General features: G+C 54.4%; 2 protein-coding genes across 5 annotated transcripts in view; one reads left to right on the plus strand and one right to left on the minus strand.

The window, feature by feature from the left end:
• The window catches only part of Trpc4ap (transient receptor potential cation channel subfamily C member 4 associated protein), a 66,524-nt gene extending 65,633 nt beyond the window's left edge, over positions 1 to 891 (plus strand). For all 3 annotated transcript variants that reach the window (XM_048431565.3, XM_048431563.3, XM_048431564.3), the window contains one exon: positions 35 to 891. In XM_048431565.3, coding sequence (XP_048287522.1) covers positions 35 to 172 — 138 coding nt within the window. In that variant the 3' untranslated portion in view covers positions 173 to 891. The remainder of the gene's footprint in view (positions 1 to 34) is intronic.
• Myh7b (myosin heavy chain 7B) lies at positions 858 to 24,278 on the minus strand. 2 transcript variants are annotated; one of them, XM_085697168.2, is made up of 40 exons: positions 24,139 to 24,278; positions 22,525 to 22,631; positions 22,207 to 22,350; positions 21,581 to 21,783; positions 21,372 to 21,399; positions 18,203 to 18,226; positions 17,992 to 18,084; positions 17,829 to 17,892; positions 17,081 to 17,179; positions 15,816 to 15,919; positions 15,450 to 15,588; positions 15,062 to 15,180; positions 14,836 to 14,985; positions 14,522 to 14,692; positions 12,883 to 13,062; positions 12,661 to 12,793; positions 12,499 to 12,575; positions 12,010 to 12,097; positions 11,745 to 11,862; positions 9,503 to 9,626; positions 9,281 to 9,417; positions 8,380 to 8,635; positions 7,288 to 7,530; positions 6,447 to 6,623; positions 6,221 to 6,366; positions 5,912 to 6,002; positions 5,441 to 5,830; positions 4,735 to 4,861; positions 4,524 to 4,642; positions 4,240 to 4,436; positions 3,756 to 4,105; positions 3,497 to 3,621; positions 3,271 to 3,386; positions 2,540 to 2,936; positions 2,333 to 2,458; positions 2,071 to 2,241; positions 1,881 to 1,985; positions 1,703 to 1,798; positions 1,162 to 1,299; positions 858 to 1,086 (listed from the first exon to the last, which is right to left on the minus strand). In XM_085697168.2, exons 1-40 carry the CDS (start codon positions 24,227 to 24,229, stop codon positions 1,075 to 1,077), a joined length of 5,775 nt encoding a protein of 1,924 aa, XP_085553294.2. In that variant the 5' UTR covers positions 24,230 to 24,278; the 3' UTR covers positions 858 to 1,074. The 2 variants fall into 2 exon arrangements, with proteins under 2 accessions (XP_085553294.2, XP_087767209.1); XM_087911083.1 differs by lacking the exons at positions 22,207 to 22,350; positions 22,525 to 22,631; positions 24,139 to 24,278 and having other exon boundaries at positions 21,627 to 21,698.
• Positions 24,279 to 25,450: the final 1,172 nt, after the last annotated feature.

A 25,450-nucleotide genomic window follows, 5' to 3' on the forward strand; every position in this document is an offset into this window, starting at 1 on the left:
CCATGCACTCCCTAACCCCTCTCTCTTCACCCAGAGCTCCTGCATCAGCTTCTCGTACTGGAAGGAGACAGTGTCCATCTTGTTAAACCCAGACCGCCAGTCGCCTTCTGCCCTGGTCAGCTACATTGAGGAGCCCTACATGGACATAGACAGAGACTTCACTGAGGAGTGACCTCGAACCAGGCTTCGGGAAGCTGCTGGGCCAGGGCAAGTGTGGGTGAACATGAGTGCACATGCCACACACTCTGCCCGTCCCTGTCCCTCTTGCCTCCCAACTGCTCCGTCTACCCCAGGTCTTCAGGTTTAGGCTCAGTGGAAGGAACATCCTAGAAGCTCTTGTCTCCTGGGTTTGAGGGCCTGGGCCATTGGGGAGCCTGTTTCCTCACTGTCCCCAGGGTAAGGACAATGGCACCATGCCCACCCTTCCCTCACAGTCCTGGAGTCCTGGCCTGCCAGAGAAAGGGGACGTAGGAAATTATCTCTGTCCGAACTCCTCCCATCAGTCCCATGGTGGAGAGGAAGGTTCAGACCCTGTGAGCCAAGCCTCTCTGGTCTCAGAGCCCAGGCAGAAGCTCCTGAGCCCTGGACAGGGGTGGGTATCGGAGAATGCTGCCTTCCCCCAGGTCTGCCCAGCTCTCCTCCTTCCTCACCTCCCTTGTCTTCCTTTAGCTCCTCTGGTTCTTTGCTCATTGGCCACTGTGTTCATCCTGAAGGTTCCCCAGAAGTGGGGGGTCTTTTCTCTCCATCCCTTGGGGTATGGAGTGCCTGTGCCTGCCTGAGCCCAGACACAGGAGCCTGGCTGAGAGCTTATCCTTGGCTCCTCCTGTGTTGCCAGTTTATTAACAGCGAATAAAGCATTAAATGGAGACTATTAAAGAACTTTATTTTAAAGATTGATGTGGACGTGACTTTGTCCATGAGATTCTCTTCCCAGCTCCCCTAACCCCGAGAAATAAGGAAAATGGTTGTTATGCAGACATGGCATTTATTCAGGGTGCCAGGGAGGGTGGAGTGGCCAAAGATGGGAAGGGACAACAGGACCACAGTGGGTATCCCTCTTCAGAGCCTGGGATGTCACTCCTTATGCTGAAAGATGAAAAAGAGACTGAGCTATCTGTGTCTGCCCAGCTTCAGTACCACCCAACACAGAGGCCTCCTCACCTTGGGGCCGAGGGCATCCCTGGTTCTTGCCCGCAGCTTGTTAGCCTGGGTCTCTGCCATATCTGCTCGCTCCTCAGCATCATCCAGCTCATGCTGGGCCTTGCGATACTTAGCCAGGTTGGTGCTGGCCTGCTGCTCCTAGAGTCATAGGTTCCCATTGGTAACAAATGGCTACCATGCTCCCAGACCAGAAAGAAGCTGGATTCTCCTGTCCTCCCTCCACTCTTTCTGTCACCAGCCTTCCTTTTACTGGGACCCAAAGTAGAGACTGTCCTTTTAGAAGTGCCTGTGTGTCCCTCACCCATCAGGCCATCCCCAGGCCTGAACAGAGAAAGAAAACAGTTCACCCTGGTCCCTTCTAAAGCTGTCAGTGATCCGTGATCCATGCTCCAGCCATAGATGTCTGTGAGTTGAGCGGGCATGGCTGCCCCCCCTTAGTGCAGCCTGCTATCGATCCTCCCTGGCTACAGGGCCTGCAGTTGAAAGCAGCTCACCACTGGCATCTTGAACAGACCCAGATGCCTGGCCTCAGTGTGCTCACCGCCTCCTCAAACTGGCGCTTGTAGCTCTTGACCTTGCTCTGCAGCTTGTCCACCAGGTCCTGCATGCGAGCCAGGTTCTTCCTGTCCTCCTCCGTCTGAGCAAGCAAAGGGTTCTTAGGGTTTGCCCGGACTGGGTTAGCTCCAGCGCCGCCTCCTGGGATGGACCCCATCACCCACCTGGTACGCAAGCTCCTTGACCCTGCGCTCATGTTTGCGCACACCCTTGAGGGCCTCGGCATGCTTCTTCTGCTCCGCATCAAGCTCTGCCTCCAGCTCCCGCACCTGTGGAGCACTCGGAGGGTAATCTGCTAGCTGAGCTGGCCCCGGCCTTGCCACCACAGGGGAAGGATTGGTAGGCTGCACACACCTTGGCCTCCAGCTTCTGCACTTGCTTTTTCCCACCGCGGAGGGCGGCCTGCTCTGCCTCCTCAAGGCGTGCCTGCAGTTCCCGCACTGTCTGTTCCAGTGTCTTCTTCATCCGCTCTAGATGTGCGCTTGTGTCCTGCTCCTTTTTCAGCTCCTCGGCCATCATGGCTGCCTGTGGGGGAGGAAGCAGCACGGTGGGGAGGGGACGAAGGCAGCCCTTTGGGCTCTGCACTCACTCATCCCAAACCCTGGCCCAGCCTCACATCAGTTATGGCCTTCTTGGCCTTCTCCTCAGCTTCTCGCCTCTCCTGCACCGCCTCTTCCACTTCCCCACTCAGCTGGGCCAAGTCCACCTCCAGCTTCTTTTTCTGGTTCAGGAGGCCTGTGTTCTGAGGAGAGCAGAGCTTCAGCTGACCAGCAGGGCTCTGCCCCCAGCCCAGTCCTTGAGGACACCTTTGACCCATCCCCACCTGTGAATGCAGCAGGTTGAGGCGCTCGGTAGCCTCCAGCAGCTCCTGTTCAGCCAGCCTCCGGCTGCGCTCACCCTGTTCCAGGGCCGTCCGCAGCTCTTCCAGCTCAGCAGCCAGGAGTGCGGCCCTGCGCTCAAGGGCCTGACCCTGCTCACGGAGCTCAGCAGCTAGCCGCTGCTCCTCGTCGCGCCCAGCTTGTTCCTCCTTGAGCTGGGCCTGCAGTAGCCTAGTGGCTGCCTGGGCCTCCATGGCCTGACGGGTGGCGTGGCCCAGCTGTAGCTCCAGGTCATTGAGGTCCCCCTCCATCTTCTTCTTGAGCCGCAGTGCTTCATTCCGGGCCCTAGTCTCTGCATCCAGGGAGGCCTGCAGGGACTCCACTGCCCGCTGCTGGTTGCGCCTGCGAGAGGATGGCATGCAGGGCAGGCTTAGCCTACAGGAATGGCGTAGGCCGGCACTACCTGTGGCATCATGCCCAAAAACCCATGGAGATGGGAACGCATTTGGGGAACAAGTGAACTGCTTCTCTCTGTTTTAAAGGCCCTTGTGACTTGCCAAAAAACAGTAAGCTCATTCACTAGAGGCCAGGTGGACATGGGCTGAACTCTGGGCCCGAGCATCCTTTAAACTTGTGGAGGACCACGTCTGGAATGGGAACACCCTAATCCTGTGGCAGGGGCAGCTGTTCCTGCCAGTGTGCCACCATAGGCATAGCAAGACTGCTTTCCAGAGACCTCAGGTTAGTGCACTCCTCGTCCTTCTCCGCCAGCTTCCGGTCCACTTCTGCCTTGACCTGGGACAACTCCAGCTGGATCCGCAGGGTCTTTGTCTCTTCCAGCTCCAGCGCCCCCTAGGGATGTGGATCGGGCAATGTTGGGAGAGGGCACTGGGCAGGTATTTGGAGACCAAGGCCAGGGAGTCATGGACCAGAGTCCACCCACCCCTGTGGCCAGCCCTGACCTCAGCCTCCTCCAGTGCAGCTTGCAGCTCGCTCTTCTCCCCTTCCAGTGCCTTCTTGGCTTTCTCCAGTTCCTGGATGCTCTTCCCACTGAGGCTGACCTGGTCTGTGAGGTCACTGATCTCCTCTGCAGGGTGAACCGAGCATGGAGGGAGGACTCACCCTCAGGGAGGACTCATCCTCGCATCTGCCCTGCTCCAGGTTACTTCCCTCACCCCAATTCCATAGTGGCCCTAAGGTGCTCTGGACCTCAGGCCCTACCCTGCAGATTCTTGTTCTCCCGTTTGAGCGTTTCCAGCGCCTCGAGCGCCTCCTCGTGGCTATGCCGCAGTCGAAAGAGCTCCGTGCCCAGACCTCGAGCCTCCCTCTGTGCAGCCTCAAGTTCCCGCTGCATCTCCTCCTCCTGCCGCCTCCGCTCCTCCAGTGCCCGCTCCAAGTGCCTCTGCTTCTTATCGAGTGCCGCAGCGGCCGAGGTGGCCCGCTCCAGCTCCAAGGTCACATCCTCTGACTCTGTCTGCAGCCGCAGCTTGGCCTTCTCCAGAGAGGAACATTTAGCATTTGCAGCCTCTACACCTTCTTCTGCCTCCTGCAGCCGCAGGGCTAACTTCTTCCTGGACGACACACCAGGCAGGGTGGACTAGGGAGCCTGGGGAAAGGGCCCCAGAATCCCCACCACCGCATACAGGGCGAACAGGCACAGGCCTGAATCTCTTGGTCATGGTCTAAATAGATGACAGCTACTCACTTTGCCTCCTCCAGCTCCTCCGTCCTCTGGATGGCGTCTGCCTCATACTTGCTTCTCCACTGGGCCACCTCAGCGTTGGCTTTGGACAGCAGCCGCTGCAGCTCGGCCTGTGCCTCCGACTCCTCCTCGTGCTGCTCCCGGAGGAGGTCACAGTCGTGCCGCAGAGCCTGCACTGCATGGGCCAGTGCGCCCTTGGCCTGCAGGGACACCCGTGGCCTCAGTCAACTCAGGCTAGCAGCCCCAGGGCCCACCTTTCTTCCTCGCAGTTGGCAATGCCAATCTACCTTGCTCTCCTCCTCCAGTTGCCGCCGAAGTTCCTCCAGACTCTGAGCCGCTGAGGTCTTCCCGCGGCTCAGCTGGCTGATCATAGACTCCTTCTCCTCGAGCAGGCGGCCCAGCTCCCCTGGAGGTGGAAGGGGCCGGCAGGCCAGTCAGTCGGTTGAGGGACACCACCTAAACCCTACCTGGCATAGCCCAGCTACACCCAGGCCTCACCATTCTCCGTCTGTAACCGCCCGCGCTGGGTGCTAGCATCAGCCAGCTGTCGCTGCAGTTCCTCCACTTTGATCTTGGCCTCACTTAGCTGATCCTCATAGGTCCGGCACAGCTTTTCTGCGCTTGCCTGGAACACGGAATCAGAGGGCAAGACAAATTTGTACATCCAAGGATCCAAGGGGCTGCCAAAGACGGGGACCAGGGATTGGGAGCTGGAATGCTAGGTATAAGACCAGGGATCAAAAGGAGGTTTAAGTTCCAGGTTCAGGGTCTGAGTTCCTACTGTGGGCACAAACTGGGAGCCTTGGTCAGTGGGTCAGGATTTGGGTATCTGGAATCAGCTGGGAACAGGTATTAGGATTAGGTTCAGGAGGTGGGAGGGAGGTCCAAGTTGGGTGCTGGGGTTCAGGAGAAAAGTGTTAGGGCAGATGGTAAATCTGAATTCAGGAGTCATGAGTTGGGGTCATACTTCTTTTGGGTGAGAGGACTGGGTTTGAGTGTGAATCAGAACTTCCCCGGAGCCAAGGAATGAAATCGAGCAGTCAGGGTTAGAGGTCAGGACTGGTGGGGAGCTGGGGGTTAGATGCCAGGTTAAGTAAGCATCCAGAGGTCAGGAAGTCAGTGCTGCTGTGGAGTATTGGCACTAAGCAGCCAGCAGACAGATGGCTAGGTGGGCTGTGGAGTCTAAAGTGGTTTGGAGGCACACCTTGCCACGGGCCAGAGTCTCCACGCTGGCCCCCAGGTCGTCCACCTCCATGCGCAGCTCACTCTTCTCCTTTTCCAGTTTCTGCCGGATCCGCTGCAGGCTGTCCACCTGCTCGCTCAGCTCCGCTGCACCGTCTGCCTGCTTGCGGCGCAGAGCGGCCACGGTGGCTTCATGTCTCAAAACTGCCTCCTCCAGCTCCCGCCGCAGCCGGCCCAGCTCAGCCTCACGCTTGCGGCAGCCCTCGCGCTGCCCAGCCGAGGCCCCACCAGCCTCCTCGAGTCTCTCGCTGAGCTCCTCCAGCTCTCGGGCTGCCTCTGCTCGCTGCTTTTCCACCCGGGCCCGGGCTGCTCGCTCAGCCTCCAGCTCCTCCTCCAGCTCTTCTGCCCGTGCCTGGATAGATGGTACCAACTCCATGAGCCTCTGACGCAGGCCTGGCCTACCCAAGCGCATTCCCCATGCCACCACGCACACCTGTAGTTCCTTGATCTTCTTCTGCAGCTGGACCCCCAGGAGCTGTTCATCTTCCACCCGCAAGTTCAGCTGACTCAGCTCCGAATCCTTCCTGGGAGTACATGGTGGGATGAGCCAGCCCTGGCCCTAACTGTTCTCCCACTGTCCACGCCCCAAGGAGCCCTGTGCATCTGTAGTCCTCAGCCATGGTTCAGAGAGGGCAGGACATCACACCTGCCCTGTATCCTCCCCCACAACAACGGAGCTGAGAGAATTCAGAAGGGAAGGAGAGCCCATCAGACTCAGAAACCCTGCTAACCCCACACCTACTTCTTCAACTTCTCTTCCAGCTGGTGCTTGTCCTGGGTGGTGTCCGTCACCGTCTCCTGTGTCAGCTTCAGGTCTCCTTCAAGTTTGCGCTTGGCACGCTCCGTGTCCATGCGCAGCTTCTTCTCTTGCTCCAGGGAGCACTCCAGCTGCGGGGCAGAGTGGGGATGAGCCCTGAGCAGGCCAGGCACTGCGCCCCCTGACACCCCCCAAGAGACCCACAACTCACATCCTCTACTTGCTGCTCCAGCCGGATCTTGGCCTTGGCCAGTGCGCTCACGCGGTCCTCCTCGGCCTGCAGGTCGCCCAGGGCCTGCTGGTGAGCCTCCTGTAATGCCTTCTTCTCTTTGGTCAGCCGGACCACGGATTCATCCAGCGCAGCCATCTCCTCTGTGAGGTTCTTCACCTGTGCCAAGGCCCGACTCACTGTGGGGACATTCCTCCCCACAGGCTGGTCTGAGCAGCCACCCCTTCCAGCTGCAGGATGCAGGCAGGCCACTACACTGAGCCTTGCCATTCCTGCTCAACCCAGGGTTTCGTATCTCCTCCAGCTATGTAGAAGGATTCGTGGGTAAAGGCTCACAGCCGACACAGTGCCTGGCCGTGAGTAAGAGACTCGTGGGTGGCAGCCATTACATTATCAGCAGGTATTCAGTGAGCTGTGTTCTGGTCCTGGGCTTTCTTTTCAGCCCCCATGAGAACCGAACAGCCTTATTTTCCCCTCCTGTTATGACAGAGTCAATACAACACTGGCAACCACAGGTACCAGGAGATAGATCCAGAGGGCTTTGTAGTTCAGAGGAGCTGCCTCCTCAGGGAGCCTGCGGTCCAGGGCAGATGATAAGACCTACTGTGTGCCAGGCCTGGCTGTGTATGCTTAGCAAAGAGACTTAGCGGTTCACACCAAATCCTCAGCCACCCTAATGAGATAGTGCTGGTACCCTGGCCTGACAGGTGTGAACACTGAGGCTCACGGGATGCAGTGACCCAGCAGGGGTCCAGCAGAGCCAGAAGAGGACCCTGCGACTGCCTGACCCCAGACCGGCCCCCAGCTCAGGCCCTCTCCACACCTTATTCTCAGTGGCTTGTTTCTCCTTCTCAGCCTTGGCCAGCGTCAGCTCCAGATCATCTATGTCCTTCTTGAGCTCCGTGCATTCGTCCTCCAGCTTGCGCCTGCGGGCCGCTAAGTCGGCGTTCACTTCCTCCTCGTCTTCCAGGCGCTCGTTCAGCTCCTTCACCTTCGCCTCAAGCTGCACCTTGGACTTGATCAGCAAATGGCAGCGTTCCTCTGCGTCCGCTAGGTTGTCCTGCTCCTGCAGAGAGGGGTAAGCCAGATGGAAGAGGGGCCATCTGGGGGACACCAGGTCCAGCCCTGAGAGAGAAAAGCCATTCATCCTGCGAAGGCAACTCCAATGGGGCAAATGTTGGCAATTCCGTTTGGTAGGTGAAGAACTGAAGCACCCACACTCTGCTGGGCTCTGGAGACTATTGCAGGGGCCTCTCCAGGGCCTTGGACATAGGGACAAACATGTGCTGTTAAGAATTAGCATTAGCCACAGTGTGGGCAACCCAGGAGGCTCTGAGCTCCCAGGCTCCACTGTCCTCTTGCTTGTCCAGAGCTACTGCCCTCTGAGGGCAGTGTGGGTGGGCGCACGCCAGGCCCCGCCTACACTGAGCAGCACCAAAGGCCATCCCAGGAGGAGACTGTTCTTTCCTGTTTCCACACTGCCTGTGGCATAACCCCCCATACTAGAAAGGGAGTTTTATAACCGTCATGGCTGTGTCTTCCATGGGACCATCTCTAGCATCAGCCTGGGGCTGGCATTCCAAACCTATGCTGGGGAGTTTCCAGACTTTGACCCTTGCCCTCAGATTCCTGTGTCCCTGAACCGGAAGAGGCAGCAAGGGTCTATTTAAGGGAGGCTGGGGATGGTAGAGCTGGGGCTCTTCTGCAATTTAGCCTTAGGACAGACATATGGACAGGTAAGGCCTACAGGAAAGAGTGGGCAGACATTGAGCCTGTAGCCTCATCTCCTGGTACTTTCAGAGTAGGAAGACAACACGGAAGGTCAATGTACCCAGAGCCCCCCAGGGCTACCCTGACCACGTCTGGTTAGAGGTTTTCATCAGAGCCCCCTAAATTCTCTTGGCCTCTCACTCACGGCCTGCAGCTGCAGGGCCAGGTCGTTCTTCTCCTGAGTGACGCTGACGTGAGTCTCCTCCAATTCCTGCTGCTTGGCCTCAGCAGCAGCCAGTGCCCCTCGCAGCCCCCGCAACTCAGCCCGCAGTGCCGCCAGCTCCTCCTCTGCCTGGGCTGAGCGCAGCAGCGGCTTCATCTTGAAGAAGAGCTTCATCCAGGACCAGTTCTTGACGGCATTGAAGGCCCGGATGTTCCACTGGATGGTAAACAGGGCATCCCTAGGAAGGGACAGCTTCTGTGAGGCAGTGGGCTCTGCCCCTTCAAGGTACCATGTCCTCTCATGACCTCCAAATGTCCAGGTGGCCTCTGCAGGTGTCTGAAGACAGCTAAGCTGCCAGACCCTGTGGTCAGGCTGCCTGACTCTCAGTGAGTGCTACCTCCCGAGAGGACAGCCTCTACTTTAACCAAGCAAACGATAAACAAGATGCACAGTTCAGAGTCTGGGAGGCACTGAGCGCTGTTACCCTCCAGACCACACCCTGGACACGCAGAAGGGCAGAGACTGCTCTTTACCCAACTTTTAAAAATATGTTATGTGTGTGTGTACACATGGACCACAGCACACACATGGAGATCAGAGGACAACATGTGGAAGTGAGTTCTCTTTTCGCCATGTGGGTCTTAGGGGTTGAACTGAAGTTATCAGGCATGGCAGCAGGTCCCTTTATCTACCAAGCCATCTCTCTGACTCTCACCCCAATTTTAAGGTGTAAAAATTGGTTGGGGACCTCACTCCAACCAGCCATGAGGGACAACCTAGGCAGTATGGCAAGGCAGAAGAGACTTATAGCCCTTGGGACAGTGGTCACACCTACACCCCATGCCTTCCCATCCTTTCTGCCCATCCCTCATTCCTTGGCTACCTTCCTCCTAGCATGCGCTGGTACTCCAGGCGCATGAGGTGGCCTCGGCTGCGAGCCTGCAGCAGGGTCAACACCTTAGCCAGTCGTTGGTCCCGGAGCTCTTCCAAGATGCCTAGAAGCCCAGCCTTGAAGAACACCTGAGGGCAGGGTGCAGCCAGTGAGACCCCTGTGCAGTGTGAACGAATGCACCCAGGTTCAACCCTAACTCCGGTGCACCCTAACCTTGGTATGACCAAACTGATACTGAGTGTGGTCGATGTCCAGGGAGCCGAGCAGCTTCTCTGTGGCCTTCCTGCTGTCCACAAACGTGTCATCCGGGAAGGCACTGGGGTTCAGGATGCGGTACCTAGGAGATCAGGGAGAAGCTGCCATGGACAGGACAGGACGCAGGCCATTGACAGTGAGTGGGAAGGATTGCCTGAATCTCCAAAGGGACGTACGCTACACAAGGTGGCAGGGGGAAGTGTTGCCGTACTGAGACTATGGTGCGTTCTATGCAAACCTCAGCACTGGGGCCAGGGGTGTGGCATACATCTGAAACCCCAGCACTTGGGAAGCAGAGGTGGGGAGATCCTTGAGGCCAGCCTGTTACTGGGCCTGACCCTGTCTCGAAAGCGGGCTTAATGGATTAAGTGCATTTTAGTGAGTTTGTATGGATGTGATTTTTATAAAGGCCATGTATGGCTTTTATAATTCTTAAAGGCAATAGCAAAACATAGAAATGGTATGCTATACCATATCACAAATTGAAGAAAATTTTAAGAGAGAATTCTATTGAAAAAGAGCAAGGATTCCTAGCATGTCCACTTACCTGGACATATACACACGTGTCCAGATGGGCAGTGGCCATGCTGGGAAGGGAGAGTCCCAGAGACAGGCCAAGCCCATTCACTAGGAAACTCACTAAATAAAATGTGTGGGTCATTAGGCTGCTCCATGTTTTACAGACAATAAAAAAAAAAAACTCAATAGTGATGTACTGGGCACGATGGCGCACGCCTGTACTCTCAACATTCAGGAGGCTGAGACAGAAGGATTGAGAGTAGTTATTTAATTGTCTGTGTATGAGTATTTTGCCTACATGTATGTACTCATGGGGACCAGAGGAGGTGCCAAAGCCCCTGGAGCTGCCACACACAACTGGTTGTATGGTTTTAAGTCACCACGTGGTGCTAGAAACTGAGTCCAGGTCCCCTGCAAGAGCAGCAAGTGCTCTTAACCACGGAGCAGCTCTCCAGCCCAGGGTTAGTTTTAGGTTTGTATGCACAGGCACACATACTCATATGGCGGCCAGACAACAGCCTCAAGGCTAGCCTCGTGAATGCAGTCCTACCTCCTTTGAGACCGGCTCTCTTACCGCCTGACTCATCAGTTAGAGCATACTGGGTGGCCTGGAGTCTCCGAACTCCTGCCTCCTCAGCGCTGGGATGAGTGTGACACCCGGTCCAGCATTTGTATGTGGGTTCTGGGAACCAATCTCAGATCCTCGTGCTTCAGGGCAAGAGTGAGTCACCCACAAAGTCCCGAGAGTTTGTTTTGATTTTTGTGTTTGAAATGTCTTATTCTGTATCCTAGGCTGCCCTGGAACTCACTATGTAGCCCAGGCTGGCCTCAAACCCTTGGTGATCCTCCTGCTCCAGCCTCCTATTGCTGGGATTATAGGTGTCAGACACCATGCCCAGGAGTATTGAGAGTTTGAGGCTAGCCTGGGCTAAACAGAAATACCCTGCTTTAGAATAACAAACAGGTGATGATACAAACTCATGCCTTTGGGATCTTTGGGGATAAGGAGCCAGCTCCAAGACTGACAAGGATTTGAAAACTAAACTCACAGACTGTGTACAGGATTTGTACAGACATCTAATCTATAAAGGGAAATTATCCCTGTTACTTGTAGAAGGGGAAGCAACTGAGGACACGCTCTTGTAACTTAATAAACAGAACCTACCAAGGTCAGTGGGAAGGGAGCTGATGGCCCCGACAGGGCTCTGACGACCTGTCAGGCATTCCCCAGCGTCCAGTCTGCACAAATACATATTCAATCCCAAATCTCCATCTTCACTTGAGCTCCAGAATAAATCCAACCCCGTCCTTGCTTTCTCTTCTGGAGGTATTTCTGACTGCACATGCCCAAACCCCTTAGGCACCCAATCTAAACATCTTGTCATGTGGTTCAGTAGATCTACTATCCAGTGGCTTGGGCCTGAAACCTGGGAGTCACTGTAGGCTGAGCCTTTCTTATTCTGTACCCAAGTAATCGGTGAAGCCCCTAGCCTCCACCTCCCACATATACCACAAGTTTATTCACATCTCTCCTTAACCCCCTCCTAGGATGGAGGCTTCTCCTCAGGGAACAGAACCTCTGGTCCCTTGGGCTCTATTTGTCCCTCCCACTCCCTTAGGCTGCACTTAATCTAAGAGCAGGGGAAAGGCCATTGGCAGCCCTGAAGCAGCCAGCACCCACCGCTGTCTGAAGTCTGCATACAGCAGCCTGTTGGGGAATCCTTGGCGACAGATCCGGATCCCCTCCAGGACCCCATTGCAGCGCAGCTGGTGTAGCACCAAGAAGGAATCCATGACCCCTGGATTATAGTGGGGGTGAAAGGAGGAGATTAGAAGTCCAAGGACATGCTCTCAGGCCCTACCCAGGCCTTACTTTGAGACTGAGCAGATCCTGCAAGGTGAGGGCATTTCTGGTTCCCCCATCCTGATCAGCCCAGGAACACCACCTGGAGTCTTGTTCTCGTTGGGGACGATGCAACGGACGAAGTGGGGCTGTGTTGCCCGCAGGTTGGTCATGAGCTTGTTGAGGTTCTCCTGGGAGCAGGGAGGGTGGGGAGAAGGCATGGGAGGGGCAGAGAACCAGAATTAGATGCTGCAGTGGATAGGGACCAGGTGGGAACTGAGCAGAGGGGCCCGAATGCACCTGCACCTGTTCATTTTCTCTTGCACCTTATGACACTCCATCTGCCACCAAAATCCACACATCCCCTTTCCCGGGGCTCACTCCCATAGCTTCCCCTCCCCCCCAGCCCTGCCCAGGCAGCATGGGGGCAGGCAGCAGCACAGACTTGCTGTGATGTTCACGTAGAGAGGAGCTAAACATCACTGCAAGTCTTAACAGCTGCCCACCCAAGACACAGGGACTCGGCAGGAAGCACAGAGGCCGTTGCAAGCTGCAGAGGGTCAGGGCTGCTGGGGCCCTGTCTGGACCTCACCTTGTGAAGCTGAGACACTGTCTGAAACGATGCTGCCTTCTTACGCTTCTCCTTCACCCCAGACTTGGGGGGTTCAGCTAGTAGAGATAGGAGAACTGATCATGCCAGGGAATGTCACTCTGTGGATCCACAGGAATGACCAGATTGTCACTGAGTACTCACTGGAGCAAGAGCCTGCATAGTTTTCATAGAGGGTGGCCAAGAGCCTGTTCTGTGACTTTTGGAAGATGGGGACCACCGTTTCATTGAGGGGGTCCTTGTTTTTCTCCAGCCAGCCCACGATGCTATAAGGTACCTACAGAGAGACAAATGTTGATCCAAGGTGGTGACCCCAAGAAGGGAGGGAGGACAGTGGCTGAGTGTCGAGTTCCAGCGGGCACCTACCACGCCTGCGTAGTGGACCACCTCAAAGTGAGCCTGGTACTTGCGTTTCTTGTCTGGGCGAGGCTGCTGGAAGTTAGGTGACTTCCCGGAGTGATTGTCATAGAGCTTGGCCCTAAAGCTGGCGTCCGAAGCCTTGGGGAACATGCACTCCTCCTCCAGGATGGACAGAATGCCCAGAGGCTGGGGACAGGGAGCAAGATTGAAGGGCCAGACCATGCTGGCTGGCCTCTAGACTCCCATTCTCCAGACTAGCCCCACCTGGGAGTTGTTTCAGCTCAATAACCCAGCCATCTGCAGAGGGCCAGGGACGAACCCCACACCCAGGAGTCCACCTTCTAGCAGAGAAGAGTTTGTGGCTTGACTTTCGGTCCCCTTCTTTGCCTACGTGTGCAGACCAGCCTGACATCTCTGGGCTCCATGGCTTGCTGGTACACACAAGGTTTGGGGTTTTTAAGGTCAACTAACTCTGCATCTTGGTCCCCACACTCAATGGAATTAGGGATCCTGTGTTTTACTAAACCTATGCTTGTAAAAAATAAGCATTTGTTTATCTGTGTGTACATATGTGTGCCTGCATGAGTTTATGTGCCCATGGAGGCCTGAGGGACTTGGATCCCTTCAGAGTGGAGTTACATGCGGTTATGAGTGCCTTCATGTAGATGCTCCACAAAGCAGTGACCAGATCCTCCACAAAGCAGCAAGTGCTCTTAACCACTGAACCATCTCTCCAGCCCTAAACCTTCATTTCTTAACCGAATGGAAAAATGATTTCACTTCAATACTTATTTAATAGGCAACTCCCCCAGCTCCCCCACCAAAAAAAAACACAAAAAAATCAGCCACGCAAAGCCCACCAGCCAAAGATTATCTCAGAGTCCTGTTGTGTGGCCTATTCTGGCTTCCTCACAGCTTTGAAAATTCATGTTCAGAGGAAAACCTTACTACAAACAAGGATGGTGTCCATAAAGAACATATATGCCGAGCTGGCAAGATGGTTCAGTAGGTAAAAGACCATGTCACTAAGCCTGATAGCCTGAGTTTGCACCCCAGGACCCATGTGGTGGAAGGAGAAAAATGACACCTGAGTTGTCCTCTGGCCAGTCACCCCCCACACACACACACACATGCATGCACACCATCGCACGAGCTTTCCAACACAAATACATGAAGCAAATAAATGCATGAGATGATAGAAAAGGGACTCACATGCCCTGGGCAGAGCATCTAGAGTAACTAGCTCAAGGTTATGGCACAGGCTGTTCAAGGCTCAAAGAGAAACACCACCCGCTTCCCGCCCCGCACAGGCTTTATTTCCAATGTTGCCAATTTATTTTTTTCATTCTTTGTGCAGTGGGGAAGCATTTACAATGTGTTCCTATCCAGTAAACATAAGAGACTCTGCTTAGGTTGGTTCTACACCTAGCCTGGTGAATGGCAGAGCCGCCCACGATGGCTGCATCCCATCCTTAGATCCCTTGCGACCCTATTCACCTATACTCAAATGTCCTCACACCTATGAGCATGGCCACGCGACCACATTCACACTCCTACACACGCTTCAGTCGCAACCACACGTTGATACACAGCTGACACGCACACAGGCACACGGGCATGCACACTTGAGCCTTTCTGGCCCGACCTTCTCGATGAGGTCGATGCAAGGCTGCAGGTCCATGCCGAAGTCGATGAATGTCCACTCGATGCCTTCCTTCTGGTACTCCTCCTGCTCCAGCACGAACATGTGCTGGTTGAAGAACTGCTGCAGCTTCTCGTTGGTGAAGTTGATGCACAGCTGCTCGAAGCTGTTGAACTACCAGGGACAGTGCCACCGTCAGCAGGCTCCTTGTGGATGGGGATGGGGCAGGGTGGGAGGCCATGGGGAAGCAGGGTGTGGTTCCCCCATGCCCACCCACTGGCCTCAGAGCAATGCCTGTGTTTAAGAGCTGTTCCCACCTCGAAGATCTCAAAGCCAGCAATGTCCAGGACTCCAATGAAGAACTGTCGGGGCAACTTTGTGTCCAGGGTCTGATTGATCCGGGACACTAACCACCGGAACAGTCGGTCATAGGTGGCCTTGGCCAGGGCCCCCACAGCAAATACCACCTGTGGAGGCAGGAAGGCAGAATTGGGACCCTGCCTCAGCTGTCCCTGGGTGAGCCTCAGTCTGCAGGCATCTCACCTGTTCCACACTCTGGCCCTTGGTCACGTACTCATTACCCACACGAACCCGGGGGTGCAGAAGACCTTTGAGGAGGTCTCCACTGCTGACCCCCATTAGGTAGGCAGCCTTGTCAGCACCTGACAGGGAACATGTCTGGGATGAGGAAGAGGAAGGTCAACGATGTGGGCACTAGGGGACGGAGGGAGGGATCTGCTGTCACAGCGTAGGGTTCGAAGAGGAAGATTGGGAGGAACTGGGGCTTGCACACTGTCACCCTCAGGAGGGTCTAGAGTTCAGACAGGAACAGAGAACACTGAGGTCAAAGTTCATGGACCAGGATTGATGACCATGTAGAGAACAAGGTGTCCAGGGAAAAGACCAGGTCAGTGGGATTAGAGGTCCTTACTCTCAGTGCCGTCTGCCTCAGCCTGCTCCTCTCTCTGCTTCTGTTTGAACTTCATGTTGCCAAAGTGCAGGAGGGCGCCCACGATCTTATAGCAGGTACACTTCTCATCCACACTGAAGCCCAGGATATCCATCGCGTGCTGAGGTGGGGGCAGGTTCAGAAAAGTACAGGTCCTTGAGGGTCTAGCCAAGCGCTGCCACTCCAGTCGTATTTCCTAGTCTCTACCCAGTGCATATGTTCACACACACGCACACACACACACGCACACACACGCACACACGCACACACGCACACACGCACACACGCACACACACCCTGGGAACCCAGCTCGGCACCATGGCCTCCCCTCCCCGCCACAGAGCATACATCGGTGGCGATAAGCTCCTCCCCGTCATCCATGTTGTCCACAGTGGTGACCCCCTGGCTGCAGAAGTGGTAGTCATAGGGGTTCATAGACAACAGCAGCATATCTGTGGGCAAGACACCCCAAAGGGTGAGTCAGGCAGAGAGGCGGAGTTCACAGCTGCCTTCTCTCTCCATGTCATCTTGAGGCTCAGGGGTAGGGAGACTCTGTCCCCAAGTTTAGATTCCCTCCCAGGGCTTCTGTGTGACTTTTGATTTATTTTATTACTTATTTTTAGATTTTTGAGACAGATTCTATGTAGCCTAAGCTGGCCACAAACTCAAAATCCTCCAATCTCAGCTTCTGAGGACAGGAATTACAGGCATGGTCCCTGGCTGCTTTTTTTCACGTGTGTGTGTGTGTGTGTGTGTGTGTATGTGTGTGTGTGTGTAGCGGGGTGGATGGTGGGGTGAGACTGGGGATGAAACCCAGGACTCTGTGCCGCCTGAACAAGTGTTCTCTACCTGAGTTATACTCAGCTCCTTCAGGTTCTTATTTTATTTATTTACACATTTATTTTATTTTGTTGAGACAAGGTCTCTCTACATACACCTGGCTGGATTAGAACTTACAATGTAGACGAGGCTAGCATCAAACTCACAGAGATCCATCTACCTCTGCTCCCTGAATGCTGGGATTAATGTTATGTGCCACCAAGTTCAGCCCCTTTTCACCCTGAAGTGCATGTGCGTGTCTGGTTGTGTCTCTTTACGGTCCTCCGGAGATGGACCCTAGTCCGTAAGTCTCACCCATCCTTTGACTGCTGCTCACACTCATCCCTCTACCCGGATCCTGAGTTGATACTGGGACAAAAGGAGGACCTGACTTTGCCTCCAAAGGGCTTGCAAAAGTGAAAGTGGCTACAGATTCCACTGGATTCTCTTGGTGCTGGGTGGGGGTTCTAGTCTCAGGATAGCAGGAGCAGCTAGCTGCAACCTTGGTAGGACAATGGTGTTAAGAGGCCTGTCCCCTACCACAGGAACACCCATACCCCCCACCCTACTACCACTACTACCCCTCAATAACAACGACCACCAACAAAAGCTTTACAAAGAGGGTTCCATGGTAATAAAGAGTGGCAGGAAGAACTGCGGAGGGGCACAGACAGGCTGAGAGCCTCCAGGAAAGTGGCGGTAGCCCACACCTCTGCATAGAGGGTGAACGGCCATCCCAGGGCCTGGCCTGATGGGAGCCATCTTTGGGTTTTATTCCCCATCCTGACCCTCACCCTGAAGCTCTGGCTTCTTCCCCGAGAGGATCTGGTAGTAGACATGGTAACCACGCTCACCAGGCAGCTGGAAGATCACTCGTGACTTTTCCAGAAGATCTGCAGGAAAGGAATGTTGGCCTGCTATCTCCTTACCTCCCCATGTGGTATAGGGAGGGACGGGAGGCAGCAGCCACGAGGGGCAGGCGATGTGTGGAGGTGCCTGCGTCTGTGCACAGGCCAGCACACACTGGGAGAGCGTCTCCCCAGGATTGTGTCACTGTGTGGAACTTGTGTCTGCCTCTGTGCGAGTTTCTGGTGTCTTCTCCCATCACTTTTAACCCTACATATTGAGGCAGAAGCCTCTCAGTTGAACCCGGAGCTCAGCTATGCAGCTCTTACTATCCTGTTTGCTCTAAGATTTCCTGTCTCTGCCTCCCAAGGACTGGAATTTCAAGTGGGCTCCCACACCCACTCAGCATTTCCATGGGAGCTGGGGATCTGAACTCTGGTCCTGGTACTCGCACAGCAGGCGCTTTAGCCGTGCGTCCCCAGCTCCTAGAGAAGGTTTTGAGTCACAGGACGTGATTGACTTCGGGCCATAGACTGACTAGCAGACAAAGCAGGAGAGTAGAGACCAGCAGGCCACTGTGACGGGTGAGGAGGACATAGTGGAACCTGGTTGAGGATGGGGAGAAATGCCAGAGCAGACGGAAGCTTCAGCCTCCTTCCCTCCTCCCGCACCTGCCCTGCCCATTCCCGGACTCACAGCTGTCAATGTCCGCAGAGGCCAGCTTCCCGGTGGGACCAAAGTGGATGCGGATGAACTTGCCCTGCAGTAGAAGAACCATGGCACCCTTAGCCCTGTTGGTTCCCACTGCCAGGGCCCTCCTGGATACTGACCCTTCTCCACCCCCAGCCACATAACTCACAAAGCGGGAGGAGTTGTCATTCCTCAGAGTCTTGGCGTTGCCAAAAGCCTCCATGGCAGGGTTAGCCTCAATGATTTGATCCTCAAGGGTGCCCTGGTGGCAGCAGGAATGAGGGGCCAGGGCAGCCCATGGGATCTCGGGTTGTAAGGAGAGGTGAGCATCCCCAGGGCCCCCAAAATGTTGTCTGCCCCACAGCTGGCTCTGTACTTACCCCAGTCTTTGTTGCCAGAAATTGCTGGAGGGAGAAGGAAAATGTCAGAGGATGTGGGGTTTCTCCAGAAGGGGTGGGGCATCAGGACAATGATTAGTGGGACAGTGTTGTTAGTCGCCCAAATATTTAGTAATGCCAAGCCTAACATTCTGCCCTCCCCTACTCTGGACACCTAGTTTTCCTGGGGTGATGCTAGATGCTAGATGGGGAAGCATGCGTGGTCATAGGACTTGAGACAAGGGGGCGGCACTAGGGTCTCTTGTGTACTGAGGTCAAACCTGACTCTCGAGTCTCAGGAATATCTTCATTATCCACATCCACACAAGGGACCTGACTCCCCCTCAGAGGCCTGCCAAAGCCCTCCACCTCTGAGAGGACCTCCCTGATCTCTGAGATAGCAGAGATTTCTTCCTACTTGGAGCCTTCCTACCCTAACCTCCCCAGAAGCCCTTCTACATATTTTCTGTGCTGTGCTGTGTCTTCAGCATTTTATATAGACTAAGATTTGAAATGACCCTGGCAGCTGCAAATGATTAGCTTTGTCACAGCAAGGAACGGATCCGCTCAAGGCCACACACAAGTCCATGTACTGGGGGAGGGAGGAGTCTCCTCAAGCATACAGCCTCCTGCGGTGTCTGTCCTTCTGTGTCCTACCCAGAGGGACAGAGCTCAGTCCACACTCCCTCCTTCCCTCCGAGCTTCATTGTCCCCCCTGCCCCTCCCCCGCCACACTAATGAGCCCAAGAAGAAGAGAGAAAGAAACAGATTCTAGGGATAGTAGACAAGTCACTAGGGACTTCGTGGTCGCTCATTTATTTATTGATCTCCAGGGGGCACATTGCTGGGTAGAGGGAGTAAAGAACCTGGGCCCAGCCCCCGTCCAGCTCACACCCACTGCTTTTCTCCAGGACTCTTTCTGGCCAGTTGAGCCAAATCTGAGCTCTAAGGGGAGGGGTTAGTGCAGGTTTTAAGTTACCAAATCCGTGGGTGGCTTCTGCCACCTCTCTGAGCTGCCCCTCTGGCCTGACTCCAGGATCAAGTGCTCCCCTGCCCTAGTCCTCCCAGCTGTGCTCCTGTCAACTTTGACCTCTGTCGTTTTTTCCTGTGATGGAATCACACCCCACTTTTCTGCAGTATCCTCTAAGGCCTTTTAGGGTTTGGAAAACATGGTGGGAAAGAAAGCGAAGAAGAAAGAATTTCAAAAAGCCAACCACAAAAACAAAACTACAATGGCTGCAACCAAAAACCAAAACAAAGTCCAAAAACCAAGACAATCAGATGAGGAAAGGGGGAAAATGGGGTGGGGGGGGGACAACAAAAAACAAAACAAAACCAAAACCAAAAAAAAAAGAAGAAGAAAAAGAAGAAGAAAGAAAGAAAGCACAGCAAGAAGGGAAAAAAATCAGAAGAAAAAGAAAATTGCCCCAGAATAGAGCAAGGCTCAACAGAACCAGTAGTGTGGGTTGTGCAGAGGAAACCTGGGGTCCAGAAAGAAAAGACAACTCACTTCAGTGTAGTCGTTTGGGGGTCAGCGGAAGGCACAGAGCTATCAACACCTGGCCTGTGGGCCAGAGCTAGGATAGTTTACTTTAAAACAACAAAAACCCCACGCCTCCACTGTTTTAAGAAGTTTCAAAACATCTTAACTAAAACCACAGGCCGTGTTATTGTCAAGAGTTCCCAGAGCCCCCAGCTCTGGGTAATTAACGTCTGTGGATGAGCCTGCTCCTCTCCGTGGCATCAGGGAACAGTGTCTTTGATGCATGCAGCCCAAGAAGACAGCCACCTCGAGGTAGAAGCAGCTTACATGGTAAACGCTTCAAAATCATGAAGGTCAGAATGGACAAGCCCCCCCCCCACACGCACACACACAAAAACCGTCTGGGATGTGATGAGGCTCCCATCTGTGTGACGGAGGGAGGTAAAGCTGCAGCAGGCCCGGCTCAAGCCAAACATAGTGAAGGAGGTGGCCACAGGTTTTCTGGTCAAGCCTTGCTCAAGCCAGAGTCTCTCACCAAAGTAGGAGGCTCAGGCAGGGCTGGGGGCTCTGGGAGGTTGCATTTGAAAAAGAAAAGAAGAAAGAAAACAAAACCAGCGAGAAGCAGTGGGGATTGGTGCCCAGGTGGGCAAGTCTTACTGCCTTCTTGCCCGGCCCGTCTCCCAGGGCAGCGACGATGGCAAAGTACTGAATGACCCGCTTGGTGTTAACCGTCTTACCGGCCCCCGACTCTCCGCTTGGACAACACAAACAAGAGTCACCAATGCCCGTTGGTCTAATTCCCCCCACTCTCAAACCTCAACCCTCCTTCCTTATCACTGTTCCCAGCTCAGAGCCCCGGAAGCAAACTCCCAGGTCCAGACCACTCTGTGAGATGATGGTGCCATGCTCTTTGCCTCCTGAGCACTAACTCACCTCCTGGTGCCAATCCAGGTACCCCACCTCCATCAGAAGACCCCATAGCGTGAACTGTAATCATCTTATGAATAAGGAAATGGACCTCAGAAGTTCTGGGGCTGCTGTGTTCTGTGCAAGGGTCACATTTAAACACACTGGCTGCTGGTAGTTTTGTGTGGCAGCCTAGAGTGTTCTGTTCTTATTGGTGAGATCCAGGGGCCTAAAGGCACACGGCAAGACATGGAAATGTGAGTGCCTGAATCCAGCTCTGTCCAATTTGAGAGTGACTGTTACAGCCAGGCTAAAGGTTTTATGTGTGTGTGTGGTGCATGTGTGTGCTGGCATATGTGTGTGTGTTTGCATGTATTGCCTGATGGGATGTGAAGCTGATACATCAGGAATGGATCTCTTTTCCCATGACGGCAAAGGGAGGATGAGGGCTGAGGGAGAGCTGAGAAGACATTGAGAAGAACAGGGGAGAGGAGCTGTCTAGAACCTTTGGAGAATCCAGGTGGGAGATTCCAGCTCCGGGGAGAGATTGCAAGGAGCTTGGGGTCACTCCCATGTGTGAATATCTGCTTTTTACCCCTCTACTCATAATGGAGAGAAGACGATACTGGCTCCAGGAGGTAAAGTCCTGCCTTAAGAACTTTGAATCCAACCCTGAGACGTAGCTTTGATTCACCACCACCACCACTATCACCAACACCTCCTCCTCCTCCACCACCACCTAACGGCTAGCACTTGCCTCTCCATGCCCAGAACCCCACTCACGTGATCAGCATGGACTGGTTCTCTCGGTCTACAGGAAAGAGGAGAGAGTACACGCGTCAGTCAGGGTGAGGGATTAACCAGAAGTGGACCTCCTGAGTTCTATGACACGGAGACAGTTGTCCCCACTCAAAGTCCCAGTGGGAAAGACCAAGTAGGACTTCCAGCCTGAAGAGGCAGATGACAGGGCAGTGGGGGTGGGGGGTCCTAACCCGAGCCGCCCTGGAGCTGAGGGCTGGTGAGGGAGGTGGCTCTTACTGCGGAGCATGTCATTGTAGGCATTATCCGCCACTGCATATATATGAGGCGGGGCCTCAGAGCGCCGCTTGCCCTTGTAGGCAGCCACCACAGCGGCTGTGTAGACCGGGAGCCATTTGTACGGGTTAATGGTGACACAGAAGAGGCCCGAGTATGTCTGAGGAGAGAGTTCACAGATAGAGTTTTAGGGGGAGGGAAGAGAGATGTCCAAGTTCCCATTCCCAGGCCCACCATGAACCATGAAATTTTCAAGAAGCCTCTTGATATGCCATGCCCAGCCCTTCCTCCTGTTCCAGTTCGAGCCCCAAGTAGGGACTGACCGCATGGTCCTTTGCTGAACCTTCAATGGTATTAAGTAGGCAGCCATATCTCAGGCCCCACCCACAGCCTTAACTCTGACTTCGAGACCTTAGACATCACCAAGCCGTTGCTCTAGGCTGATCTCTCTTTTACGTAGGGTTATTCCTCTCTCTGACGCACTAGCTCTAGCTCAGTTCATCAGACCCCATTCCTTCTGAACCCTGGCGCACTAGTAGTCCCATCCCATTAGCGGTCCTGCCTGCAGCTGCCCAGGGCTCACATAGATCATCCAACGAGCATATCGCTGGCGCAGGTTGTGCAGCACCGCAGCCTCGTTGAGATGCGTCATCATGGCCATGTCCTCCAGCAAGTCGAACCGGGGTGGGTTCATGGGTTGCACCTCCGTTTCTCGCACCGTCAGCACCTTCCAAGATGTGTGATATGTAGTGAGGGCTGAGAGAAGGACCAGCTGACCTTTCCCCTCTCTTCTACCCACATCCTGCCATGCCCCACCCCACTTATTCACTCCGCGGATCCAGCCGGGCCGGTGATGCAGCCCGGGTCAGATGGGTTAATCTCAATGGAGAGGGAGCTCAACCTTCTGGTCTTTGGTCTCCACGGTGACTTTGCCTCCAGTAGCCTCAGTCTTGATCTCGGCCTCAACATAGGCGTCCTGTTCATCGGGCACCCAGACCCGTTTCTTGCCTGGGTGCAGAAAGATGGGACTTTGAGAGGGGCTCCAAGTGTCCAGTGAGGTTAGTACACTGTGGACATAAAGCAGCGCCCCCTCCCTCGCAATTCCCCACCGGGAGTCCTTCTGCCTGGAAATAGGGGTTATTCTCCTATAACTCCTACAGTGAGGACACTGCCAAACCCAGGACGCAGCTGGGAAGGTCCCTACAGATCTCAAATGTCCTGATTGGGATAACGGTCTACACTGCACACCTGTGTTCAGTCCCCTGCCACTTGGGAAGACTTCCTTCTCTCTGGGCCTGTTTCCTCAAATGCAAAGGCCATGAGGCTTCCTGAAGTCCCCAGGTAAAAGAGCCCTCCAGTATCAGGTGGCTCATACCTTCCCCATTTCACTGAAGATGTGGGAATCTCCTGTGTCCTGGGTTCTTTCCTGGCTGGTCAGCTCACCCCAGAGCTCCTGAGAGCCCAGATTTTTATGATGTTAGAAATGTGGACTCACGCCGCCAGCAAGTTCTGTCCCCTGCCCGCCTAGGAGCTTGCCACAAGCCTTAGAACTATCATAGAACAAAGCTCCAGTCCCCTGCCCTCCTAGGAGCTTGCCACAAGCCTTAGAACTATCATAGAACAAAGCTCCAGTCCCCTGCCCTCCTAGGAGCTCGCCACACGCCTTAGAACTATCATAGAACAAGGCTCCAACCCAGGCTCCCTGATTTATTTGTTTCTTCATGTACTTAAAAATTTTTAATGCCCCGAGGAAATCTTTGACTCCACATGCTAAAATTTTAAACAACAGAAAACCATTAAGATGACAGACACTAGAAGATTGTCAAATTAAGTGCGAGATGCCTCTTCTTTCTTTTGAGGCAGGTTCTCACTGTGTAGCTCTGGCTGGCCTCCAATTCACCAAGATCGTCCTACCTCTGCCACGCCCACCTAAGCTCTGTACCTTTCGAATATGGGGCTCCAGATGTTGCATGCTACAAAGTCTGGCTCTACTCTGGTTCTCGCCTGCCCAGACTATTGAGAAGATACACAGAAAGTCATCGGCTCTGGGCCCGGCACACAGTAAAGCCCTAGACACACAACCTATGTTATTATTGTACTATGAGCCAATCAAGTCATAAATAGTAGTCTTTATTCCTGTCCCTAATAAACAGTGGCTTCGGCTCCGTGGAAAACACTAAAAATAAGTTCAGCACAGGTTTTGTGGACATGGAGGCCCCCTGCACCATCCGTCTCTTCTCAGAAGCCCCGGACCAGCCTGAGTCTTCGTGGAGATGTCAAGGGCAAAGTGACATTACCCCGTTTTACAGAGGGACAAACCAAGCCTTGCTTGCAGCACCCACACAATCATGTTCACATGGTCCCTGTAATGTATCGCCTCTGGCACCCAGAAACCGAGGGAAAATCCCAGGTGTCAGGCCACAGTGCCCCTGTAGCGTCAAGCAGAATGGCAGCCCTCTTCACTCCTAGTCTCTCAGGCTTCTCCATGACTGTGGCCCTCTCTGCCCTCACTTACCATCCCAGGGGACAGTGTGCACCTTCATCAGTTCCTGGTAGCCCTGGCGGAGATAGCAGGCTGATTCTCCAAGTTCACTCACATCCATCATGGTGGTGAGAGGTGGAGGCGGCAAATCAAGGTAGTCCTAGGCAGCAGGCACTGGGAGGCGGTAACGGCAGAAATCTCAGGGACCGGGTCCCGCACAGGGGTATGACCCTCTAATCTACAAAGCTTGATAGTGGGTCTCCCCGGTGAGCCTGCAGATGCACACCTCCAAACATAAGAGTATCTTCTGCTACGGGTCCTGAGGACCTGGGTCCACCAATGGGCTCTCTTCGGCCTTCTCTCCAGCTCCAAACCTACCCCTGATCACCCTCAGTCCTGATAACCCACCCCAGCTCTGATCACCCTCCCCAGCTCTGATCACCCACCCCAGCCCTGATCACCCACCCCAGCCCTGATCACCCACCCTAGCTCTGATCAGCCACCCCAGACCTGATCAACCACCCCAGCCCTGATCAGCCATCCCAGACCTGATCACCCACCCCAGACCTGATCACCCACTCCAGCCCTGATCACCCACCCCAGCCCTGATCAACCACCCCAGCTCTGATCACCCACCTTGGTACCACAGTGAGGGCAGGGAGCTGTGCTAGCCCTTTTATTGCTGCTGTCAAGGTCAGCAAAGGAGAACTATGTCAGCAATCTCCACGTGTCACAACACCCCCCCCCCCCAGCCTGGCCACAGGACACAAAAGGCAAATTCCCTTTTATCTCCTCTAGCTCAGCCCCTGGGCTATTTTTACCTCCCATTGTCAGGGGATCACAAAGACTGAGAGAGAGAGAGAAAGTCCACTCAGTCAGGGAAGCTGGGATTCAGAGAGTGACAGGGACAGGGACAAGGCAGTAAGGCACTCAGGAGGGGAAACTGAGTTACATGGAGTTTCATGCGTGCAGAAAAAAGATCTGTACTTCCAGAAACAGAGAGTAAAGAGATCGGGGAAGGGAGCCATAGAATGCTTACTGGAACTACCTATTTCAGTAGTTAGGACGTGCACTAGGAAGAACGAAGTCTGGAGAAAGCAAGTGAGCACTAACTGCATTTCAAAGGTCAGCAGGTCAGAGATGGCACTGAAGAGACACACATCCCTCTGCAGCACCTGGATACCCTCCTCCTCCTCCTTCTCCTCCCCCTCCATCTCAGCCTCTCCCTGGGCTTAGCAGACACCTAGTACTCCGGGTACTCAGTGTTAGGTCTCAAACTCGGGACAAATGGCTGAGACGAGGCACCTCAGTTAGCCGTTTGTCCTGAGTTTGAGACCTAGCACTC

Source organism: Myodes glareolus, chromosome 10 (assembly GCF_982192425.1).
Source record: "Myodes glareolus chromosome 10, mMyoGla1.1, whole genome shotgun sequence".
Lineage (NCBI taxonomy): Eukaryota > Metazoa > Chordata > Mammalia > Rodentia > Cricetidae > Myodes > Myodes glareolus.

Coding starts and splice junctions, on each gene's coding strand:
- Myh7b (XM_085697168.2), bottom strand. CDS start 24,229: ATGATGGATGTGAGTGAACTTGGAGAATCAGCCTGCTATCTCCGCCAG. Junction 15,181..15,449: donor TGAGGCAGACGGCACTGAGA/GTAAGGACCTCT, acceptor GTTCCCTGTCAG/GTGCTGACAAGGCTGCCTAC. Junction 1,799..1,880: donor TCAAGGAGCTTGCGTACCAG/GTGGGTGATGGG, acceptor TTGCTTGCTCAG/ACGGAGGAGGACAGGAAGAA.